The 22669-nt window shown below is 47.2% G+C and overlaps 1 protein-coding gene across 1 annotated transcript in view; it reads left to right on the plus strand.

The window, feature by feature from the left end:
- The window catches only part of LOC146210163 (WD repeat and HMG-box DNA-binding protein 1-like), a 279351-nt gene that overhangs the window by 114441 nt on the left and 142241 nt on the right, over nt 1-22669 (plus strand). Inside the window, exon 3 of the mRNA XM_084608267.1 lies at nt 2433-2648. Within this exon, the coding sequence (XP_084464393.1) occupies nt 2433-2648 (216 nt within the window). The remainder of the gene's footprint in view (nt 1-2432; nt 2649-22669) is intronic.

Here is a 22669-nt window from a genome sequence, read left to right on the forward strand (position 1 = left end):
ATTCACCCACATTCAGGGGCATTCTTAAGCTCGTATAGACTGGATTTATGCTTCTTGTACATTAATTAGTTTCCCGCGGGCTCGTATGCGAAACTATACCGGTTTCGTTTTCTGAACACTGCATGGTGGTGGCGTGGCTCGGTGCCAATGACCATTCAAAGTTTAGGCCGCAGTGGGAACTTTGGAAGTTACTCATCGCTGGTAAATGGCCAAGAATTTATCATTCGTTTGCGTTCACAGCTCCAATCATATTTTTCCGGAAGTCCTTGTTTGCCGCTTGGGAAATGTTCAAGCAGGAAGTACGTGCGATAGCAATTGAACTTGGCTCAACTAAATCTTTCTATAGATCAGCCTTAGGCACTTAACAAAAGCTTATGCAACCTGTATGAACTAGAATGTGAATCCCTTGGCTCATACACGAACGAAATTGCTAGTTTTAAAAGTCAATTACAAAGGAATGGTGCTGAACGATACAGGAGTGCCATAATTCGATCTCGTGTCAAGCTTGTTTTGCACCGCGAACGGCAAAACAAGCTTGACACGCGCCTGTCCTTGTCATTACTCTCTCGTTGTTGGAGACGTCTTGGTGACACACTTATTGTCCGTTGAAATAAAATATGACTCCACTATCTCTCTCGTCATTTTCTCTTTGTGGCGATACAAAATCCTAACCTTGTCAAACTTAGGAGTGCACTTCTTCTCCTTCTTCATTATTTCACATGAACGGCAATGCAATACCAGAAACGTTTTGTCCTTTCCACTTTCCAAGTTGTTCAGGTGTTCCTGTAGTCTCTTATTAATACATCGTCCTGTTTGTCCTATATAACTGGCTCCACAAGAGAGTGGAAGCCTATACACAACACCTGTCTTGCATCCAACAAATGGGTTTCTATGTTTCACCCCACATTTTTGCTTCTTCGCTTCTCTTTCCCTTTGAATAGCAGGGCAAATCCTCTTCATCTTGAGCGGGGCGGTCAATGCGACGTCAACACCATACCTCTTGCCTACATTTTTGAGGCCATGTGAAATTCTGTGCACATACGGTACCACCGCAACCTTTCTCTTCCTGTCACCCATGCTGGACAGGGATTTCAGTCTGTGTGTTCTTCTAAGGCTCTTCAGTACCCGGCAACTGGCCTCATTAATAGCCGACTCCCGATAACCGGCCTTTGCAATTCTTGTCACTTGTCTTTCAAAACTCTTGCCCATGCCGTGGTAACAAGATTTGTTCAACGCATTTAATAAGCATGTGTTGATCATCCCATTCTTCACTAATTTGGAATGCCCCGAATTGGAGCTTCCCTCTCCTTGGAAATGAGGTTAAAGTGCTTGCATATGCGGATTATCTTGCGTTTTTCTGCACTGGCAAACCAAGCATAGAAAAAGTTATATCCAGCAGAGAAAAATTTGGCATTGTTTCTTGTGCTCAGATGAATCACTCCAAGAGTTCTGGCCTTTGGTTTGGCTGACTGACGCAGGATGTATCTTCACTTGGCTGACGCAGGATGTATCTGAACTTGGCTGACGCAGGATGTATCTCCAATGGCTATTCAGGTCATGTCCAATATACGGATACAATTACACTCGACACAAGAGAGCCTTCGACAAATTATATGAGGTGTAATTGCAATGAACTAATTGCTGGTTTTAATTAATTACCTGTAGTCAGCTAACTGTGACTAGCAGCAGAACGCTAGGGTACATCATCATGCATTGTTGAAAATGCCTCGGGTGGTGAAACCCAGAATCAAACTTGAATCCATTCAAAAATCATCCAGAACCCAACGCATGCTCGTAACAAAGCTGCTGTGGCGGTGATTTGAACCTTATTCGATGCACCTTCTATGAGAGGAATGTTTGCATCCGGGAGAGCCACAAAGGATTTGGCCGCGACGAAAGAAGCAGTAACTCTCGCATTCAGGCTGGACGCCACGTGTGGAACAGAATGAAGGAGGGAGTGGCAAAGCGAACCTGTGGTGCACCTTCTATTACTGCTCAAAGTCCACTCACCCCACACAGCTGCACTCGAGGTTGGCATCCGTGTGGTCACAATCGGTACAAGACACGAGCTTGGTTTAATCGGTTCGTTACTCAGCGAATTCAGAACTGCACGATTAGAAAGAAACACACACAAAGTGCAGAATCGATGTTATGTGCGTACGTGTCGTGTCGGGGCAGTTTTGAATTGCTGAGCTCTTGAAGACTGCAGTGACACAGGTACAGTGCTGCGACATACTCTTACGGTATCATGCTCCCGTCGTAAGAATATCGTTTCAATGAGGCCTGCCAATGACCATATGACTACACACTTAGCGTGCATCGCATGCAATGGGAAAAACATTCAGACCAAATAATAATGTTAATAGAGTTATCGCCCAGCAGCATCGCCGACCGTGAAGCGCTGATCTAAACTTCATCATTTGGGAACGCAGGTGGTAAACCGCCACGGATGCTTGCTCCGTCATCCGCATGGCGTGGAGTTAGTGCTCTGGAATGGCTGGCGGTGTGTGCCACCCATGCCCTTTCCTGCGGCCGAGCTGCACATCGCTGCCCTGGGAGGCCGCTCGATGCTTCTGGCCACCAGGACGGCCGTGTCCTGCCTGCCAATCGGCTGGAGCGCGGACCTACAGGGCGACGAGACGGTCAAGGTCAGTTCCAGAGTTTAGAGTACAGGCCATGGTGCACGCGGCAATAACTTTCACAGTGGCGAGAAGGTTAACAAGCCCGGCGCTACATTTTCTCCGCTTTTATCCATTAATTACTTGTAGAATTTGGTGGTAACCAGCACAGGAAACAGCTTCGAGTGAACCCGAGAGTTCGGTGTCGCTTTCATATATTTCTGTTCCATGTAATCCAACTGTCAGAACTTCTTGCCCAGGCTAATTGAAACACGTTGATAATAATAAAATAAAACAGCGCAAGGAACGGGACGAAACACGAAGGAACGGAGACAAAGGCACAGGCGCTGCTAACAACTGAAATTTTATTCCGAAGCAGCACACATATATGAGGCACAAAGAGGGGGGGGGGGGGGGCAAATGTATCCTGCACAATCACCGAAACAGTGTAGTCACGTCCAAAAGTAAAAACGATAAAAAAGGGTAAAAAAGGTGAAGGAGCCTAAAAGCGATAAAAACCACGGTGTAAGAGGCCGGGACGGAAAGTAAAACCGGTAAAAACAGATATATACATAGCCAAAAAGGTAAGTAAAAGCATTAAAATATAACGGTAAAAAACATGGAACTAAAATCGTGGCACAAAGTGATTAACAAAGTAGCGGAGAGGGGCATTCATGAAAAGGATTAAACATTTACCCTGCCTCTGAAAAATTCCAATTCTTTTTGGGACAAGCACAGGGAGGGTGCACTCACACACTGCTCATTTGCGCTATGGATTTCGAACGCTTCTGCGATTTCCCTGGATATATCCTATCCCGTCCTCTAGCAAGAATTGTGCAGCGATTAAAATGTGGGTAACAGGTTTTGTCCGGATCATCATCGTTATGTTTACACTTTTTGCAGTGCATGGCGAGGTGCCCGGAAATTGCAATGCTGTTTACGTTTTTCCTGTGCTCTTGAAGCCTAATGTTGAGACACCTGCCTGTCTGGCCAATGTATCTCTTGCCACAAGATAGGGGCAGGGAGTAGACGACGCCGGTTTTGCAGGGGACGAGTTGTTCCGAACGAGTCAGCCCACATCCTCGAGCGATCAGAGGTTTGTTTACCTTCGCGCAAAGGGCGGAAAGCTTATTAGGCGCTGAAAAGACGACGTCAACCCCTGAACGTTTCGCGACATTTTTGAGGCGGTGGCTAACCTCATGAATGTAGGGCATTACGACCACTCTTCTGTGCTCCCTGTTGGACGCCGCCTGTGCGTGATGTCGTCCTCGTTTCTTGGCCGCGGAACCAGCCACGGACACCAGAACGTTCAGGGGATATCCGGCGGCTGACAGGCGCTCGACCTGGTTGCTAAAACTATCCTGGAAATGATGTTCACAGGACTTCTGAAGCGCATTTTGAAAACAGTCTGACTATGCCTCTTAACGGGCAGACATAAAAGGCAGGAGAGGTTTCTTACCCCTGAGCTGATAGGACCAGCAGGTATGCTCGTTAGAGAAATGCAGTCGCAAGTCCAGAAACCTGATTGAGCATTCATGCGGCGTTTCATGCGTCAAAACCAGAGGAATACGTTGGCCAAACATGGAAAGAATTTCGGATACCATCGGGTTAAATGCTTCGTGGCTGCAATTCGAAAGGACGAGATAGTCATCCACGTTTTTACTACGCTCGTATCAGCGATCCTGTCATTCAACATCCTATCGTATCTAGCAAGGAAGAGTTGGCTTAGAATAGGTGCGACGCAAGACAGCGCCTGTGCCTTTGTCTCCGTTCCTTCGTGTTTCGTCCCGTTTCTTGAGCAGTTTTATTTTATTATGCAGTACCAACTAGCCCGGCACCTTGCACTTCTGAACTTCACGTTGATAATATTGCCGCGAACCATTTTAAACTTTATTTGTTGCTTTACAAGAGCCGCTAGCTTGAGGGCTTATCACTTGGCCCACGCACCGATTTTACACTCTTTGTTTATGCTCGTCGTCGCGAGACGGGACATCATTTTTGTTTGTTGCGCAGTCTCAGCTGAGATGGGTCGTGATAGTTCGCAGCCACGCGCATCTACTTCTACGATGTTCTCTGTAGTGCTATAGTCACATTATGCGTCTTTATCTGGATGTTTCTGTGATGACTTTAAATTGACCCCTGATTAATGCACCGGACATTCGCAGATCGACGGCCGCCTAGCGTGCTTGCTGATGTCGCCGATGCCAATTGGCTGCCCCAATAAAGAGTGTATTTTGAGTGCTATTACGCTTGTCTTTTGGGGCTTCCGGCTTTGTCGCTACCACGTGATATCTGGTGGAGGTGCGGGCCTGCATGTTCAAGACTCCTCCTACAAGCCGGGATAACAGCCCTGTTCGTGCCACCCCAGGAGCCCTATTCACAGATAACCGAGTAGACCACTGACATCAAGGGCTCCAACCCGTAGGAGTGCTACTGCTGGACCCCAAAGGAACCCGGAAGGAGAATCCGGCATGAATATCGCTCAGTTCGAAATGTTGGCTTTGTTTGTTATTCAGTAACTCCGACAGCACCCCATTTTCAGCGGTACTCCGGGACAAGATCCACAGGACTGGCTTGATCAATACGGTCGAGTTGTCGCACTTAACTATTGGAACCACACACTGAAGCACCAGAAAGTTTTCGTTGCACTGGATGGGCAGCCCTTACTTGGTATTATAATCATGAAGCTTCATTATGCCATGAGAAGACCTCAAGAAGGAGTTGTTGAGCGTTGTCGCAAGCCTTGTAAGGAAAGAGAGAGCGGAGATGATCCTCCAAACCACTATCCTGCTGCCGAGTCAATCCTACATTATGTCGATGAAATGAAGCCCCTCTTTTGCCGCGCTGACCCCAACAGCTAAAGGTGAAAAGTAGCGAAAAGAGGACGCGTTAACAAGAAAGGAGGTCGGCGCTTTAACGCAGCTGAATTTTACGACACACGGGCCTCAGCATGAACGCCACGCTATCTTGCACGTGGCAAATACATGTCCTATTCACAAAATTTCATTATCTTGCAGAAAACGGAGCTGTCACTGATGCATTCAGTGCCTAAATTCTTAATTTTGAAGGCTGCTATGGTCTCTCGATACATCTGTGTTTTTCCACCGCCGATGGTGCTGCAATGTTTCAGTAGATTGGCTGTGTTATCCGGTTTCAGTGAGGCGGTGCTGCCTTAAATTAATGCACTGGCCAGTTCGGCCGATATAGGCCTGACCACATGACAGGGGTAGAGAGTATACAGCATCGGTTGTACATCTGGTGAACATAGTTCGGTGGTTGACGTTGCATATCTTCTTTGTGTCCTTATTTGCTGTGATACGGGCACGCAGTGACGACAGGTTTGTGGGCGCTGAAAAGACAACGTTGACTCCGTATCTCATGGCAACCTTTTTCACAAATACGGAGTCAACGTTGTCTTTTCAGCGCCCATAAAACTGCTGTCATTGTGTGCCCCATATCACTACATATGAATGGGACATAGTTTTGCCACGTGCAAGATAGCAGCACCTGCACTATCATTGAATTGTGTTTTTCTCCTTGTGGCGTTGGTGCTGACGCACGTGTGCGCCCTGCTCTGTTTGACCATTTCCATGCAGTAAATTTCAGTTGTGTATCAGCGTCGTCATTGGGCACTCCTTTCTTGTTAACGGGTCCCCTTTTCGCTCGTTTTAACCTTCAACTATGCACAAACTGGCCCGACAAGCTATGCTTCTTGAAAAGCAAAGTTAGTTTCTCGAAGCCAGGCAGCAGTCTCCTTTTGCTTGCCTCGTGAAGAACGCGACCCAAACCGTGGCGGAAATCGAACGAGAAGCATCTTCAGTAGAACGAACCCTAGACACCCGGACTCGACAGTACAAGCGACACTTACAAGTGTTTTTAGCAAGCAACTGCGATACCGTAGCTACAAGCGGAGATAAACTGTACCATTAAGCCGTCCTGCACCCCAAAGCGACTCTTTAAGCCTCCCTAGACACGAACAAGCTCCTCCTGAATGACCCTGCTTGGCCCCCGCCTACCAAGCCTACAAAGGACCTTCCAGCTGCACGAAATTCGACTCCTAGAGGACGTGCAACAACCGATCGCTGTGCTTTTGTTGCGATGAGGCAGGCCACAATTTACGCCACTGCCCGTACAGCGACTTCGCCATCGACGCTGATAGTCTTGGCGAATAACCAGACAAAATAGACTACTTGCGCAGGACAGTCACCAAGCCGTTGGTACCGCTACCCATCGCCATGCAGCGCCAGATTTGCGTCGCCAGGCCGCAGTTACGTGCGAGGAGGGTCCCCTAGCCTTGGCAGCAACCTCTGCAGGGGACTTTGCTATACGGCGAATTAACGAAGATCCTCCTCCACCGACGACAATTGACGGCACCGCCATTACGCCGACGCTCCTTATGAAGACGCACTCGATTATCACGCGCCCGGACTTCAGTTTGACGCTGCCACTACGAACAACAACATAGCCGAAAACAACACGAACAGACTCCATGTTGACAACGCCACCCATCGAATTGACAACATGACGATAAAGGATATCTACACCCTCCCTCGAATCTACGACATTTGGACCGGCTCTCCAACGTAAAGTATTTCTCATCGATAGGCCGTAAAGACGCTACTGAGAAATAGAGAAAGAGAAAAAAGATCGCGAGAATACCGTGGTCGGAATTCGAGTTTTGGGGCCTGACGCCTTTTTGGGGCCAGTAAGCGCCAACAGTTCCGAACAACAGGAGCACTCGGACCCTGAATTGCGAAATCTGGTCGATTACTCGGAATGAAAGATTGCGTCTCTTCCTACGGTATTTGTCGTCCTTCGCGGCACAGTATGACGCCCTCCTGTTGAATAATTTTGCCTCCAACAGGACGGCACACCTTGTTGGACCTGCAAAGCTCAGGGAGGAAATTATACAGTTGTTCCACGATTAGACAACCACAGGGATCTCGGCCTTGCATTCACGTTGCACCGAATCCGGCAGAAGTATTTTGGCCACGGTTAGCTGCCGCGCCAACCTAGTCCATGCCTTGAGTGCCAGAGACGCAAGAACCACCCCCGACGACACCTGCTGGGCTACTGAACCCGATGCTACCTCCATCTAATCCGTCTAGCCCTTGGCATGGACCTCTGGACCTAACTTATCGACGGGAAACAAGTGGGGTATTATGGCCATCGAGATCCGCTACACCGAAGCTCTGCCGGTTCCTACCTTCAGTAGGCGGCGCCCTTGTTTGTGCCCGCGTGCTTCTTGTGTCCCGCGCAGTTTTACTTGTTCGCCTACCTTCAGCGTGCAAAAGAAGTTCGATGGCTGCGAAACACCAAGAACGGAATGACGCATGACGATGGGAGAGCAAGTCTGGGTAGGGGGTGTTACTTCGATACTTTGGGCCATACAAAATATTTCTCTGTGTCGGACAGCTGCACTATGAAGTCATTCGTGATGGTGATTTGGATAGTGGTGGACAGTGATGGTGATGCTGCGATAGCATCCCAATGATGACGTGTGCGCCCAGACATCATACATGTTGTGCGAAAACCCTATTACGCGCGCAAAAGGCCTGAAATGTTTCGATTGCATTGCTATTTTTTTACCTTTATCTGTTTATTTCGGAAGCATTCCGGCTAAGCTTGTTATGGGGGAGTAACGCCGCTATCCATTTTAAACTTTATTTGTTGCTTTTCAACAGCCGCTAGAATGCGGCTGTATCATTGAGGCCACGGTACAATTTTTCACACATTTTTTGTGCTCGTTATTGCGAGACGGGGTGTCAAAATATTTCTGTGTTGCGCAAGATGCGCCGAGATATATCTCGAAAGCTCCTCGCCTCACGCGATTGCTTCTACAATCTCGTGCTATGCTTCTGTGACGACTTCAAATTGAGCCTGATAAGTTCACCGAGCAGTCGTTGAGAGACGACCGCCGAGCATACTTGCTGCTATCGCTCACGCCGATTGCTTAGTACTCTAGAGGGCGCAAGCCAGCCCCAATAGAGTAAATTTCAGTGCCATTATGCCTGTCTTCTGTTTGGTCTTTGCGGCGTTGTCACTACAACGTGAAAATATGTGTGTAGCGTTCCTTTATTATTGCTCTAAGCTGCCTGCCCATCGTTTTGTGATTCCTTCTAGTGAAGTACAGAAGGAATCGCACTATGTGGAACTAAAAGACGTGAACACGGACAGACGAAGCGCTTCGTCTGTCCGTGCTCACGTATTTTCATACCACTGAGCGCGATCCTTTCAGTATTAAATACAAATTAGCCGCTGCATGTTACCTATAACGAAGGTCTTACCTTATTAATCATAATTTTTCCCCGGACCCATTGAGACTTGCGTTGCTGGCGATTGGCGTAAAAAGATTTAAATGCGTCTCTTTAGTATACAGACGCCCCTATTTCGAACGTTCATATTGAGCCTTAAATGAGAAGTGGACGAGAGCGTCTGGCTTTTTGCATCTCTATGGCTGCCGAGCATGTGAGCTGCTTTCCCTGCCGCCAAGTCTACTATAGGGAACAAGTCACCGGACATCCCCAGAGTGTCGCGGAATGCTGTAACGGATGGAATATAAGAGCTTCCTCTTTGAAGCGGGATATAAGAGCTCCTCAATGAAGCTGCCACATTGCCGCCTAATCGGATGTGGCGAAAAATCAGCTATACTATGAAGGAAGCTGGTGTTTTGTGCCGTTAAAGACTTTCGCCGTAAAATGGCACAAGTGACCCGCTTGTCGCGCAGCGTAGCGGGACGCGTAATCCTCGACAAGCTCCACATATACCCTGTGGGCAACGTCGCATTTACCGGTTGACATTATCGGTAGGCTAATTATTAAGCCAACAGCAAAAACATGCTTCGAGGCTGACACACCCAGTGTGCAGCTCAGCACATCAAAGGCGGAACATCTATGTTGCGTGTCCCTCCAAATTCAGCCTTTAAATCAGAAGAGAGGCTGTAATAATTTGTTTCTTATTAAGCATGTTTTATTCAACTTATCGAAATATTTGAAACAACTATTGGTTCAATTGATTTTTTGGTGACATTATTTACCTCAAAATTATGTTAAATTTGCTAGTCATGGCAGCAACAATAATTAACAACTGGAGGCCTGAATTGAGAAAAACTGTGGAATTTATGCAGTTGAATGCGTTACCTAAACGTAATGCAATCGATATTCCGAAATAAATCTTTGAAAAACTGAACAAAAAGTGATCGTGTCTAATAAGTTCGGCGTGGCGCAGTTGTTAGCGGTTCGCTGTAGACCGACTATTTCTGTCAATTCGTGCAAATATTTCCTGGCGACATTTCGGAAGCCAATAAAGACTTTCGCATTAAAACATCAAAGCAATGAAATTTATCTAGGTCAAAAATATATCTTCCGTGGTAACAGAGTGGGCAGACATATAGTCATATACACAGGCATAACAAAATGCATCCACTCCTTAAAGGTCGCTCATACTTCAGAATTTTGCGTATGCGCACTCTGGGTCATGGAAGAATGGCTCTGGGCGATTGGTATCGCGCTCCAAATTGAACAACCTCGAATGTGTTCGAGTAGACGAATTCAGTGTCCCTCTACATTAAATGCGAATGCATAGAATTATTGATGACCGAGACAGCAAAAGCAGAAAGGTAGGCCTAAAAACGAATACGCAAAAGTATAAGGTTCTAATGTTCAATAGACCAGAGAAAGAACAGCAGTTTACAATAGGTAGCGAAACATTGCAAGTGGTAGGCGAACATGTGCACATAATACAGGTAGAAACCGCATATCCGTATTGTGAAAGGGAAATAATCAGGAGAATAACGTCAGGATAAGCACTCGCCGAAACTTACCGATATCGCTGAGGAGAAAGCGGGGAGGCTAACGAAATTGGTTCTCCCTTATAGAGGCATCGAAACACCGCATGGTATGATTTTGGTTATGCTTCAGGTGAGTTCTTTATATCACAAAGATACACAACGATTTACAAGAATCGTTGCAATAAACGGGAGTTAGAAGAAATTTTAATGTACGAACAAGCTACCCTCAACACGGGCCTTCTCATTCCCATTACGGTTCCCGTTTTGCCCTGTTAACCGTTCCAAATCGGTTTAATTTTTTATTTCCGTGCGTCTTGTTGGCTCATTGGCAACACCTTTTGCTGCGATGGTTTTAAGTTTGACGATTTTTAATTCGGCCTTTTTCAAGGATGGTTCATTCACATTTCTTCCATGTTTTGCACGCTTTATATTTCGTATTTTCACTTTTTCCCTTTGGAGCTTTTCTTTGCACCCCTTTTTCATCCGCCATTGCTTCTTTCGTCGGAGTGAACACGAACCTTTCCACCCGTTGAAATGACGATCTTCAAATGTATTATCGCTCTTTGCCCCATCATGTGGCCTACCTCGTGGTCCAGTGTATGGAATCTTTACTTTCAAAAATAAACAGTTCGTAGTCAGAGCCCGTACAGTGTTCGCGTGTTCTGTGCTTTAGCCATCTAGCCATGAACCAAGTAGACCAAGAAAACGTCCTCATACTTGGTGTTAGCGGTAAATATAAGGGCAGCAGAGTTAGTAGAACTGCGCATGGACATTCAGGAAGATACAGGAGCGGAAAAAGGAAATAAACATCGACCCAGAAAGGGAGCAACATGAATGCTGAACACTGCGGCTGTATTTGTGTAAGATCATTCTCAAGTACTATGTCAACGCACCCTTGATAACAGGCCTGCTCTTAAAATAGCAGTGCTCCCCATGTCGGCAATTGGTGATGCAAAGGATGAGAGCTTCCTTTCGACATTCGGTGTCAGCAGTACTAACCGACCATGAAGAGAGGGACGGAGTTTGGGAGCTGGCTGCAAAATGAATGTCGTAAACAAATAGTATGAGCACTTGTTGATGAAGCCAAAAGTTTTCTTGGTTGTCTCCAGCAAAACGTGTGGGAGCAGAAACATGGCTGCGCCAGTTGAACGAGTGTGCCCGCGTGCACATTTTGGTCACACAAGAATCCTGTTGTGAACTGCAAGTGTAACCTTGTGTCCAATGGACGGAAGGCATAGGCGGAAACCGAAACCCAAATACCAAGAGAAATTATTGAGGGAGTCAACATAGCAGATAGCAAGTACTTCCCTAACATTTCGAGGAAAGGGCTTTTTTTAGAAGGGAGAGGTGATGTATGTGGCAGGTCTGTTCGTCGACGTTTTATAAGCTGCTGTGCATAACAACAAACGCTGCATGAATAAAAATATTGTATGTTGGTTTCTATCTGTTCGTGTTCTAGCATTGTTTAAAATAATGTTCAATCATCTTGGTTAATAAGCCGCTCTGCTTAAATAACTCAGGTTAATGACATTCTAATGGAAATCAAGAAGAATAAATGGACATGAGCAGGACAAGTAGTGGGAACAAACGATAACTGATGTTCGTTTAAGGTAACAGATCGGATTCCAGGGTAAAGGTAGTGAAGGCGTGGTCGGTGGACACACCGCTCCGGAGTGATGCATTAGACAGCGTAGCCAGGCCAAAGAATGCCGTTGTTGCGGGTGCGTTACGAAGGCCGAAGGGCAGAACAACATTAAACTCGTAAAGTCCATCGCGAGTTGAGAAAGCGGTTTTTTCTTTGTCGTCCTCGTGCATAGGTATTTGCCAGTAACCTGAGCGAAGGTCCAAAGTCGAGAAATATTCGGCGCCTTGGAGAGAGTCAAGGGCGTCATCAATACGCGGCACGAGGTAGACATCGTTGCGGGTAATTTTGTTGAGTGCGCGATAATCAACACAAAATCGTACCGATCCGTCCTTTATTTTTTTTACTGTGGAGGACGAATAATATCGCGACGGAGCATGTCATTGACATTTCTTCAATTACTTTTCGTTGCGAGAGAGAAACGCGATAAGGTCGTCGGCGTACAATTGAATTACCTTCAGTAAGGATGCGGTGATGTGCAACACTAGTCCGTCCCAGTGGTGGGGAAGTGGCACCAAAAATGGCTTGGTGGGCTTGAAGCAATTGCAGCAATTCTTGGCGTTGGTGCGGCATGAGGTTCGGATTGATTGTCTTCGACAGCATGGAAAGAGAGACGCGATGAATCACGTTGCGGAGGTAGCGGGGCAGTGAGCACCATCATGGACATAGAGTGAGCATCCACTATGCACGGCCCTTTAGTCAGCACGAGGGATTCAAGGGAAGTGTTCGTGGCAGCTACTATCGCTGAGCTGCTGCGGAAACGTACAAGACTTGATGGGAAGGCGATTTCACGTGCAAGATGACGATGAGATGGTGCGATGAGGGTCATCCCCGTCAGTGAGTTGTTCAGAAACAACGGTAAGAAGTGTTTCGCACTGTGGAGGCAATGCAGTATCAGCTGCGGCAATGAGGGAATGATGCCGTGCAGTAATGTCAGATGAAAAATCACCTCCACCACTTGTGAAAGAAGGCCAGGTCCAGACGGCAAGGTCGTATAAGGCAAGGAAAGGTATACCGTGTCAGCGTTTAATCCGATGGAGAAAACGCAAGCGCGTGCCGGCGCCGGCGCCACGGGACGATGATGATGGTATGTACAAGAGGAAGAAGATCATGGTATGGTATGTACAAATGAAAGAAGATCCATGGAGGGCTCACACGGCTTATTTTCGGATCAAAGGGTATTATATAGCCAGAGGGGCGAGGGAAATAAGCAAACGAAGTATGAAAAGATCGGTGCCGTCACCGGTTCATGGCGATTTATCGCTTCTGCTGTACCAGCAACCATTCCTCCTAATAGCCATAGCGATACACAGGTTTGTTGACCCGGGTTGACCTGCGCAGCTGTGTCTCGTGGGGTGCAGGGTCAGCCGGTGCTTGCATGGGTGCGTTCTGTATAGCCAGCGGATGGTTCCAATGGTTCTGCTGCTGGACTGTTCCCGTGAGTGTGGATCCCTCGACGTAACGCTTCAGGATTTGATCAGCATGACGACGAACCACCACATTGTCTTCCGTCTTGACGGTGACTACTCGAGCGCCTGTTGTCAACTTGAACTTTCTAGGTGCCCACTTGTCACCAACACCGCATTTACGGACTAATACCGGGTCTCCCGGAGCGAAACTCCAGCTGGCGCCATCCGAAGTGGGCGTAGCTACTCTGCTCTGAACAGGTTTGTTCCTGAGTGGAAACACATGTCAAGTCTGGTGCGTAGTTGATAGCCTAACAGTACTTCTGAAGGGGATAGGCTCGAGTTTCTTGGGGCATTCCTGTAGTGACACAAAACTCTGGCGAGTGCGGTTGAGAGATTCACGTCAGGCATCTGTTTTAACCAATCCTTAACTGTCCTGACTGCGCGTTGTGCGAGCCCATTGCTTTGTGGGTCGTAGGGCGGTGTTCGAATGTGGGCAGTGCCGTTTCTGTTCATGAATTCGGCGATATCCGACCCTGTAAAAGGCGTGCCGATATCAGTTACTACAGTGCGTGTCAGTCCGAACTGGCTGAAGAGCGTACGCAGCGCGTTTACCGTGCTTCTTGACGTTGCACGCTAGAGTGAAATGGCCTCGATCCATTTGCTGTGGGATCTACCACGATTAGCAAGAATTTGTCCTTGATAGGTCCAGCGACATCGAGGTGCAATCGGGACCACTTCGCTAGCTGGCCAGTTTACTGGCTCACGGGCTAGAGGCATTGGTAAAGCCTGGATACAGTTTCTGCATTCATCGGCAATTCGGCTAATGTCCCGGTCGATCTCCGGCCACCAAATTTGGAGCGCGCTTTTTCATAGTGCAGACGCCCTGATGGGCTTCGTGCAATATCAGCAGTCTACCGCGTGCCTGTTTGCAGACTACTACACGATGTTCCCACAATAGAGAAGGCCATCCTGAACAGATAACTCATGTCGCCTTTTTTAGTCATGCAACATCTCAGTGCCAGTGAACATCTTCAATGATGTCGGTAAACACTTCCGGCAACGCACTCCCTCCCCAATACAGGAATTGGCCACAACATCCCATGATTAATCCTACGAAACCCCAGTAAACAGCGGCTGCGGAGCAACTGACCGCGGCGGCCGTCAGACCTGTGACGCAGCGGGGGGTGCTAAGAATTTCTGGCTCCGCTGGACAGGCCGCTATTCAAAACTGACCCTGGCAACGTTTAACGCTAGAACTCTAGCTAGTGAAGCTAGTTTAGCAGTTCTGTTAGAGGAACTAGAAGGTATGAAATGGGATCTCACAGGGCTTAGTGAGGTTAGGAGGTCGAATGAGGCATATACTGTACTGAAGGACGAGCATGTACTGTGTTATCGAGGTTTACCGGAGAAGCGAGAACTAGGAGTAGGTTTGCTTGTCAAGAAGTATATAGCTGGTAATGTGGACGAATTCTATAGCAATAATTAGAGGGTGGCAGGCCTCGTAATTAAGCTTAATGAGCGGTATAAACTGAAGGTTGTACAGGCCTACGCACCTACATGTAGTCATGATGACCAGGCAGTTTAAAACTTCTATGAAGATGCAGAATTGGCAATGCGGAAAGGAGAAATTAGTATACTGTACTAATGTGCGACTTCAATGCCAAGGTAGGGAAAAAGCAGGCGGGTGACCAGGCAGTGGGTGATTATGGTATTGGTTCTAGGTATAGCAGGGGGGGAGTTGGTAGTTGAGTCGTTGAGTTTGCAGAGCGAAATAACTTAATAATCATGAACACCTTTTTCAGCCAACGGAAGAACCGGAAGTGGACATGGAAAAGCCCTAACGGAGAGACTAAAAATGAAATCGACTTAATAATGTGTTCTAACCTCGCTATTGTGCAGGACGCGTAGAGGTGTGATGCAGTGACCACAGCATGGAAAGGTCTCGAATAAGTATAATTCTTAACAGGAAACGAAACAGATTAGTATGAGTTCATCAACGAATTATCCGTGAGGGGGAGGACAGAAGAGTTCAGGATCTCGTTACAGAATAGATATTTAGCTCTAACCGAGGATGACGACGTTAGCCTAAAAGCAATGAACAGTAATTTCAGAGATATCATTACTGAGTGAGAGGATACCGGTAAGCTGTCTTAGGAGACGAAGGATTTGAATAAAAAACGCCAAAGTATGGAAGTTTCCAATCCAACAGACCAGATAGAATTGGCAGAGATATCAAAGCTAATCAATAAGCGCAAAGTGGTCGATATAAGGAAGTAATGGGTGGAGAAAAATGAGCATGCTGCAAAGAACGGGGGTAGCCTTAAAACGAGGCAGACGAAATTGGGCATAGGCAAAAATCAGATGTATGCGCAAGCGACGAGGCAGGCAATGCCATGACGAGTATGGACAAGATAGTCAAAGTAGCCGAGGAGTTATACTGATCTCTACAGCAGCTAACGAAGTCAGGACAATAGTGAGATCGGCGGTTGGGAAAGGCCGTCAGGCTTTCCGCCAGTGACGAAGGACGAAGTTAAGCAAGCATTAGAAACTATAAAAGGGGGAAAGCAACTGGAGAGTATCAGGTAACCATAGATTTGTTGAAGGACGATGGGGATATCGTGGTAGACCACTGGCCACGCAGTGCCTGGTGTCATCAACGGTGCCGGAAGCATGGAAGAACGCAAACAATATCTTAATTCATAAGGAAGGAGACGCCAAGGAGTTTAAAATTTACAGACCAATCAGCTCACTTTTCGTTACGTATAAAGTATTTACCAAAAGTAATCGCTAATAGAATCAGGACAACTTTAGACTGCAACCAAGCAAAAGATCAAGCAGGGTTTCGAAAAAGATACTCTACTATAAATCATATCCATGCCATTAACCAGGTGATAAAAAATGCTCGGAATATAACCAGCCCTTATACATAGCATTCATGGATTGCGAAAAAGCATTTGACTCAGTTGAAACCTCGGCGGTGATGCAGGCATTGCGAAATCAGGGGGTAGACGAGCCGTACGTGAACGTGCTGGAAGATATATATATATATAGGGGGTGCACAGCAACCATTGATCTGCATAAAGAAAGTAACAAAATTCGTATAAAGAAAGTGTTAGGCAAGGAGACACGATCTCCCCAGTACTATTCACAGCTTGTTTAGAGGAAGTATTCACAGACTTGCAATGGGAGCAGTAAGGGATAAGGGTAGATGAAGAATACCTTAGTAATCTGTGATTTGCTGATGACATTGCCTTGCTAAGCAACTCAAGGGATAAATAGCAAAAAATGATTGATGACCTAGACAGGAAAAGTAGACAGGTAGGCTTGAAAATCAATATGCAGAAGACTAAGGTGATGTTCAATAGCCTAGGGAAGGAAGAGCAGTTTACGTTAAGCAGCGAAGCATTGGAAGTAGTAGGCGAATATGCCTACTTAGGACAGGTAGTACAACTGTTGCATTTTGCTTGTACTCAGCTATGGGGCTGAAACTTGGAGGCTAACAAAGAGGGTTCTGGAATTGAACGGCGGCGCAACACGGAAACGGACACAGACAAGAAGGGGACACCACATGCGCACACTACCAACTATTTATTAAACGGAAAGGTGGCATATTTATACGTCCATCTCAAGCATCACACTCATCGCCACAGTCCGCTCCAAACCCAACACGTGAACTCCGAGCAGCACCAACAGGAAATCAGACAAGACATTTCTAACCTCAGTAGATAAACTATCAAAAACGAAAAAAAAACGGAGGGGGAAAAAAAAACATTTTTTTTCCATTTTTTTTCCTTTTTTTTTAAAAAAAAAAGGAAGACAGGCCATATCTCATAGCAAATGCAGTCTGGACCGAAAACAGCAGAGTAAGACTTTAGAAGCGACCAGCCCGAACCCTAACAAATAAAAAATAAAACGATAAAACAATCGTAGCAAAAGCAGAGTCAAAACAGTTAAGCAAAAGCAGTCAGAACCCTAAGCCAACAACAAAAGATGATCGTAGCAAAAGCAGAGTCAAAACAAATGAAGCAACAGCAGTGAAAGAAACTAGGCCAACAACAACAAAAGACGATCATAGCAAAGGCCGAGTCAAACAAAGGAAGCAAAAGCAGTCAAAAACCTAAACCAACACCAACATTTGTAGCTCAAGGAGAGTCAAAGAAATGAAGCAAAAGCAGTCAAACACAATCGTATACCAAAGGCATAGTCAAAAAAGGGGGAGCAAAAACAGTCAGGAACCTAAAAGCAACTAAAAACGATCGTAGCAAAAGCAGAGTCAAAACAAAAGAAAACAACAGCGGTCAAACCTAAAACAACAGCAACAAAAAAGCGCTGGTAGCAAATGCAGAATCAAACGGGCGGCGAAATTAACAACCCGCCTAACTAAACATCACAAGGCCGTTAAAAATTCCGGGCTTAAAGTCGCACAGTGCATGCCGTCACAAAAAATTATCAAGGAATGAAACTTCATTTCTACGGAGGGATACGGACGAGTCGCTAACACAAATGCTACCCTTCTTTTTGATCATGAAGGCTTCAAGAATTTCCCGTGCCACCTGATCGCGACTCCTGCCCAGAATCCTTATACCGTTAAGCATTGGCTCACAGTTGCAATCTTTGCAATGGGTAGACAAATTTAACCCGCCTCCGTTTTCTAACGATTTCTCATGCTCCCGTGCTCTGTCGTTAATACAGCGACCCGTCTGGCCTATATAGACCCCTCCACACGTCAGTGGGATTTCGTAGACCACTCCGACGGCACAGGAACAGTAATGCTTGCCGTGCCTCTTTTCGCACAGGGGTTTCTTCTTCTGCCCGATTTTCGAGCACGAACCGCTCAGCTTTTTGGGCGCTGTCGTGACGCTGGGACTAAGTTGACCCGGCCTTCACTTGGTAGCGTGCAGAGACTCCGGGTTCATGAAGGATTGAATCTTCGAAGTTGGTAAAATATATACAAGCAGGTTTAATGGCACTTGAGAAAACTGATTTACATGATTATTTACATGAAAAAGAAGGGTACATCAGCAAAATGGCAAGCGTTAAGAGTTCATAGCGAGAAGCGACTGGATGAGCCGTTTACCCAGGGCTCAGGGCCATTTCGTGCTCTGCAGCGTCCTTAAAACCCCCTATGTCCAGCCCCTCTCTGGAGATGCTGACCAACCAAATCCAGGGCACGCCCCTCAGATATCGGCATCGAATCGAACACATCACTGCACTGATGGTCTGAAGCACTGACTGGTCCGGCATTGATTCGTTGGGCGTGATCACTAGTTGGCGGGAAAAGCTTGGGAACGGCGAGGAGGTACATTTCTATTCTTCAGCCAAGAATCGGTAGGCTGGTTCCGGCAAGTGGATTTACTTCTCAGAAACCCAAGTGCACGTGCGTGCCGCATACGGCTCCCAGCATTGTCCCTTTCCAACAATTGCAAATCTTTCCTGCATTCCCAGGAAATCCTCTAATGGCCGTATGCGTCATGCTCCTTTCTTGTCCTGCACGTCAGCGGACGTGTCACTCTGTCGTCTCCTTTGTACAGTAGGCATTCCTCACTGGACGATAGGGCTTCTCGACGGGAAGGGTGAACAATTGAACCAAAGCACTTCCTGCTATTTCCCGCAGGGGGACATTTCTTTGTGTTTTTCTAGACGTTCTCTTGACTGGGTCAATTTGGCATTTGCAGGGTGTCCACAAAGCAAAACAGGCTTACACAAAAGGATTCCTGGAAACAGGCTCGCTTAGCGCCCTTGTACCAACAGCACATATCCACAGCACTTATCCTATGCCCACAGGGGAACAATAGAGCGCGCAAGTGCGGATGATGCACGGTCGTAACAGCCTCCTCCCCCGCCAGAAGAGTCACGGAGGGCAGCAGTCGCAGCTGCTGCATGAAGAGACGACTTAATGGCCTGCACGTGAACGCTTGAAGCTCGCTGTTGCTTGTCGCGTTGTCTTGATTGTTGTAGGCCAAATTGCTTGAGCTATCTGAAACTCAACCACATGTCCAAGCAAGCACTCGGCTCCCGTCTGAAGAGACCAGGTTAAAAGAAAACTGCCATCGTTGTTCGAGAAAAGCCCACACTCAAGACGTTAGGACCCACGTATGCCTAGAAAACCAAACGTGCTGCTTTACATAGTCACACATATACAAGCGCGCGAAAAAAAAAAAAACCTGATTATCAATTTGGATACATGGTGAGGAACACCTCGGACTGCTTAGAAACAGCGGCTAAGCGCGTCCGCATTCCCATTTAACTTCCCCTTTTTATATCTTATTTCAAAATTGTACTGCTGTAAAATCAAGCTCCACCTAAGAAGGCGACTGTTCTTCGATGTCGCAGTTTGCAGCCAAGCCAGGGGACAATGGTCCGTCTCTACGGTGAATTTGGCCCCTCCAAGATAGCACTGAAATTTTTGAATGGCCCATACAATGCAAGCGCACTCTTTCTCTGACGCGCAATAAGCCCTCTCTCTAGAACTCAGTTTTCTGCTCAGGTAGAGCACGGGGTGCTCATTACCGTCGTCATCTCTCTGGCAGAGAACAGCACCTAGCCCTCGATCACTTGCATCACACTGGACCGTGAATTCTCGGTCATAGTCTGGAGCTCGCAATACCGGACGGCTAATCAGCACAGCCTTCAGGTTTACGAAGGAGGCTTCCTTTTGTTCGTCCCAGACTACATTTGTCGGTTCTGTCTTGCGGAGAGCGTCGGTCAGAGGGCTGGCCAAAGCTGAATAGTTAGGGATGTAGTGATTGTAGTATCCAGTCAGACCCAGGAATGCTCGAATTTCCGCCTTCGTGCTCGGCCGCGGGTAGTCTGCTACCGCAGAAATCTTAATCACGCTGGGTTTCCTGAAACCTTGACCTACATTGTGACCCAAGTAGTCCACGGTCGCCCTTGCCAGACAACATTTCTCGGCCTTTACGGTTAGTCCAGCTTGACACAAAAGGCAAAGTACAGCTCTTAGATGTACCATATGGTCCGCCCATGAGTCGGAAAAAACCGCAATGTCGTCTAAATAGGGCACCGCGAATGTTTCACACCCCTTTAAAACCCTATCCATGAGTCGGGAAAAACAAAATGGAGCACTTTTGAGCCCGAAACTCATCATTGTTGGCTGGTAGCTGCCCGTCGGAGTGACGAAAGCCGCGTATCTGCTGGCGCGTTCAGTGAGCGGTACTTGCCAGTATCCTCGAGTAAGGTCCAGCGTAGTCACATATGCCGCTCTACTGACCTGTTCTACTCTCTCCTCAATATTCGGAATACGATACACTTGATCCCCGGTGAGAGAATTCAGCTTTCGGTAGTCTACCACAGGCCTAGGGTCTTTACCTGGAGCTTCTACTAAGATCATAGGCGAAGCATAATCGCTTTCCGAGGGTTTTATTACTCCCAATTCCAGCATGCGAGTTACTTCCCTATCCAGAATTTCTCTTTGCCTTGGAGAAAATCGGTAGCACCTTGATCGCACTGGCACGTCTGAAGTCAGCTCAATATCGTGCTCAGTCAAATCAGTCCTGCCTGGCCTGTCCACGAAGCAGGCCTCAAACTCTGTTATTATCTCGCCCAGATCGGACAGCTGAGATTTCTTTAGTTCTCCTATCTGCTCCGTCTTTTTGAGAAACTCATGTATCTTGGGATCATTGGCTTGCTCCATAGCTAAGTCCTCTCGGGTTCCACTTAGAAGTCTCGTGAGATTACTAGACACTGGCGGCAAGAGGTTACTCTCAAGAACGTCCTCATTCCGCGTCTCATCATGCTCACTTTCAAGTTGACTTATCTGGGATGCCTCGCTCTCAAAGTTTTCTGACCTGCTATCTTCCGCATCTACCACTGTTTTAACTGCCGTTTCCTCCGCTGTGGATTTTTCTGGAATGAGCAGTGTAACTAGTTCTCGCGCCTTTGAACGTGTTAAGGCTTGCACAACTCTGTCTCCGAAAAGGATGCCTCTCTTTCGCAGTAGCATGTCCGATTTGTTGGAAAACAAATACGGATAGCACTTAGGAAGCTTTCCTGAAACGGCAGCCTCGGTTGTTAACTTGCCGAAAGGGCCCTCGATGACCACGTTCGCGATTGGCAAGCACACACTCTGTTCCTCCACTACTTGGCGGATCCACGCACACTGTCCTGTATAGTCGGAAGGCGACACATACGCCGGATGGACAACATCCATCGTTGCGGCCGAATCGCGCAGTACCTTGCAAGGCTTCGCGTTGACTACTAGGTCATGCAGGTAGGGTTCCAAAAGCTGCATATTTTCATCGCAGTCACCGACATACGAGAAAGCAATCTTTTCTTTTCGGCAGTTGACGGCAATGTGACCCTGCTCATTACACCTAGAGCATGTGAGCGGCTTCCTAGCCTCAAGCTTGTTCTTTGTGTTCTGCGCGTTGGTCACTTCCCCACTTTTCTCACTGCCATCCTTTCTAGGGCGTTTGCCTGAAGAAGCCTTCCTTTCTTCGTTTGCAAATCTAGCAAAGTGCCTTTTCTGACGGTTATTCACACTTAACTTGGGATTGCGGGGCCTATCCACTGCTGGGTTGCTGAATTGTCGGCGCGAAGCGTACTCCTCAATGAGTTCGGCAGCTTCAGTTGCCGACTTAATGTCGCCTCGGTCCTGTAACCAATTTCTTTCTGTTTCTGGGAGGCAGTTATAAAACTGCTCCAAAAGAATTCGCTCGACTACAGCGTCCCTATCACTGTAGGAATCAGTGCTCTTTAGCCACTCGCCCAAATTAACTCTTAAATTGTATAGGAATTCAGGGTAACTCTCGTCCCTGGACTTAGTAGCGTTCCGAAAACGTTGTCTGAACGCCTCGGCGCTAAGCCTATACTTTCTCAGAAGGCAAGCTTTGACCATCTCGTGGTTGTCCGCGTCCTCCTTGCTTAGCCGCGCGACAACCTCCGCTGCCTCGCAGGGCAGAACCGTCAATAATCTCTGAGACCACGTGTCTCGCTGGAAGGACAGTCTTTCGCAAGTTCGCTCAAAGTTAGCCAGATACAGACTGATATCCCCTGATATCACATATGGCTGCATGTACTTTGACATCTTGAAATCTGCCTCTTTGTTGAGAAGAGGTACCGCTAGCTGGGGTCAATTGCCCGACCTCTTGCTCAACTCTAGTTCTAATTTCCGGGGCTCAATTTCTAGGTCCAGCCTTTTTGCTTCTCTTTCAATTTCACGCTTCTTTTCCTCTTTTTCCCGCTCTTTCTGCTG

The sequence above is a fragment of the Amblyomma maculatum genome, chromosome 1 (genome assembly GCF_055883805.1).
Source record: "Amblyomma maculatum isolate TAMU_Amacu chromosome 1, ASM5588380v1, whole genome shotgun sequence".
Lineage (NCBI taxonomy): Eukaryota > Metazoa > Arthropoda > Arachnida > Ixodida > Ixodidae > Amblyomma > Amblyomma maculatum.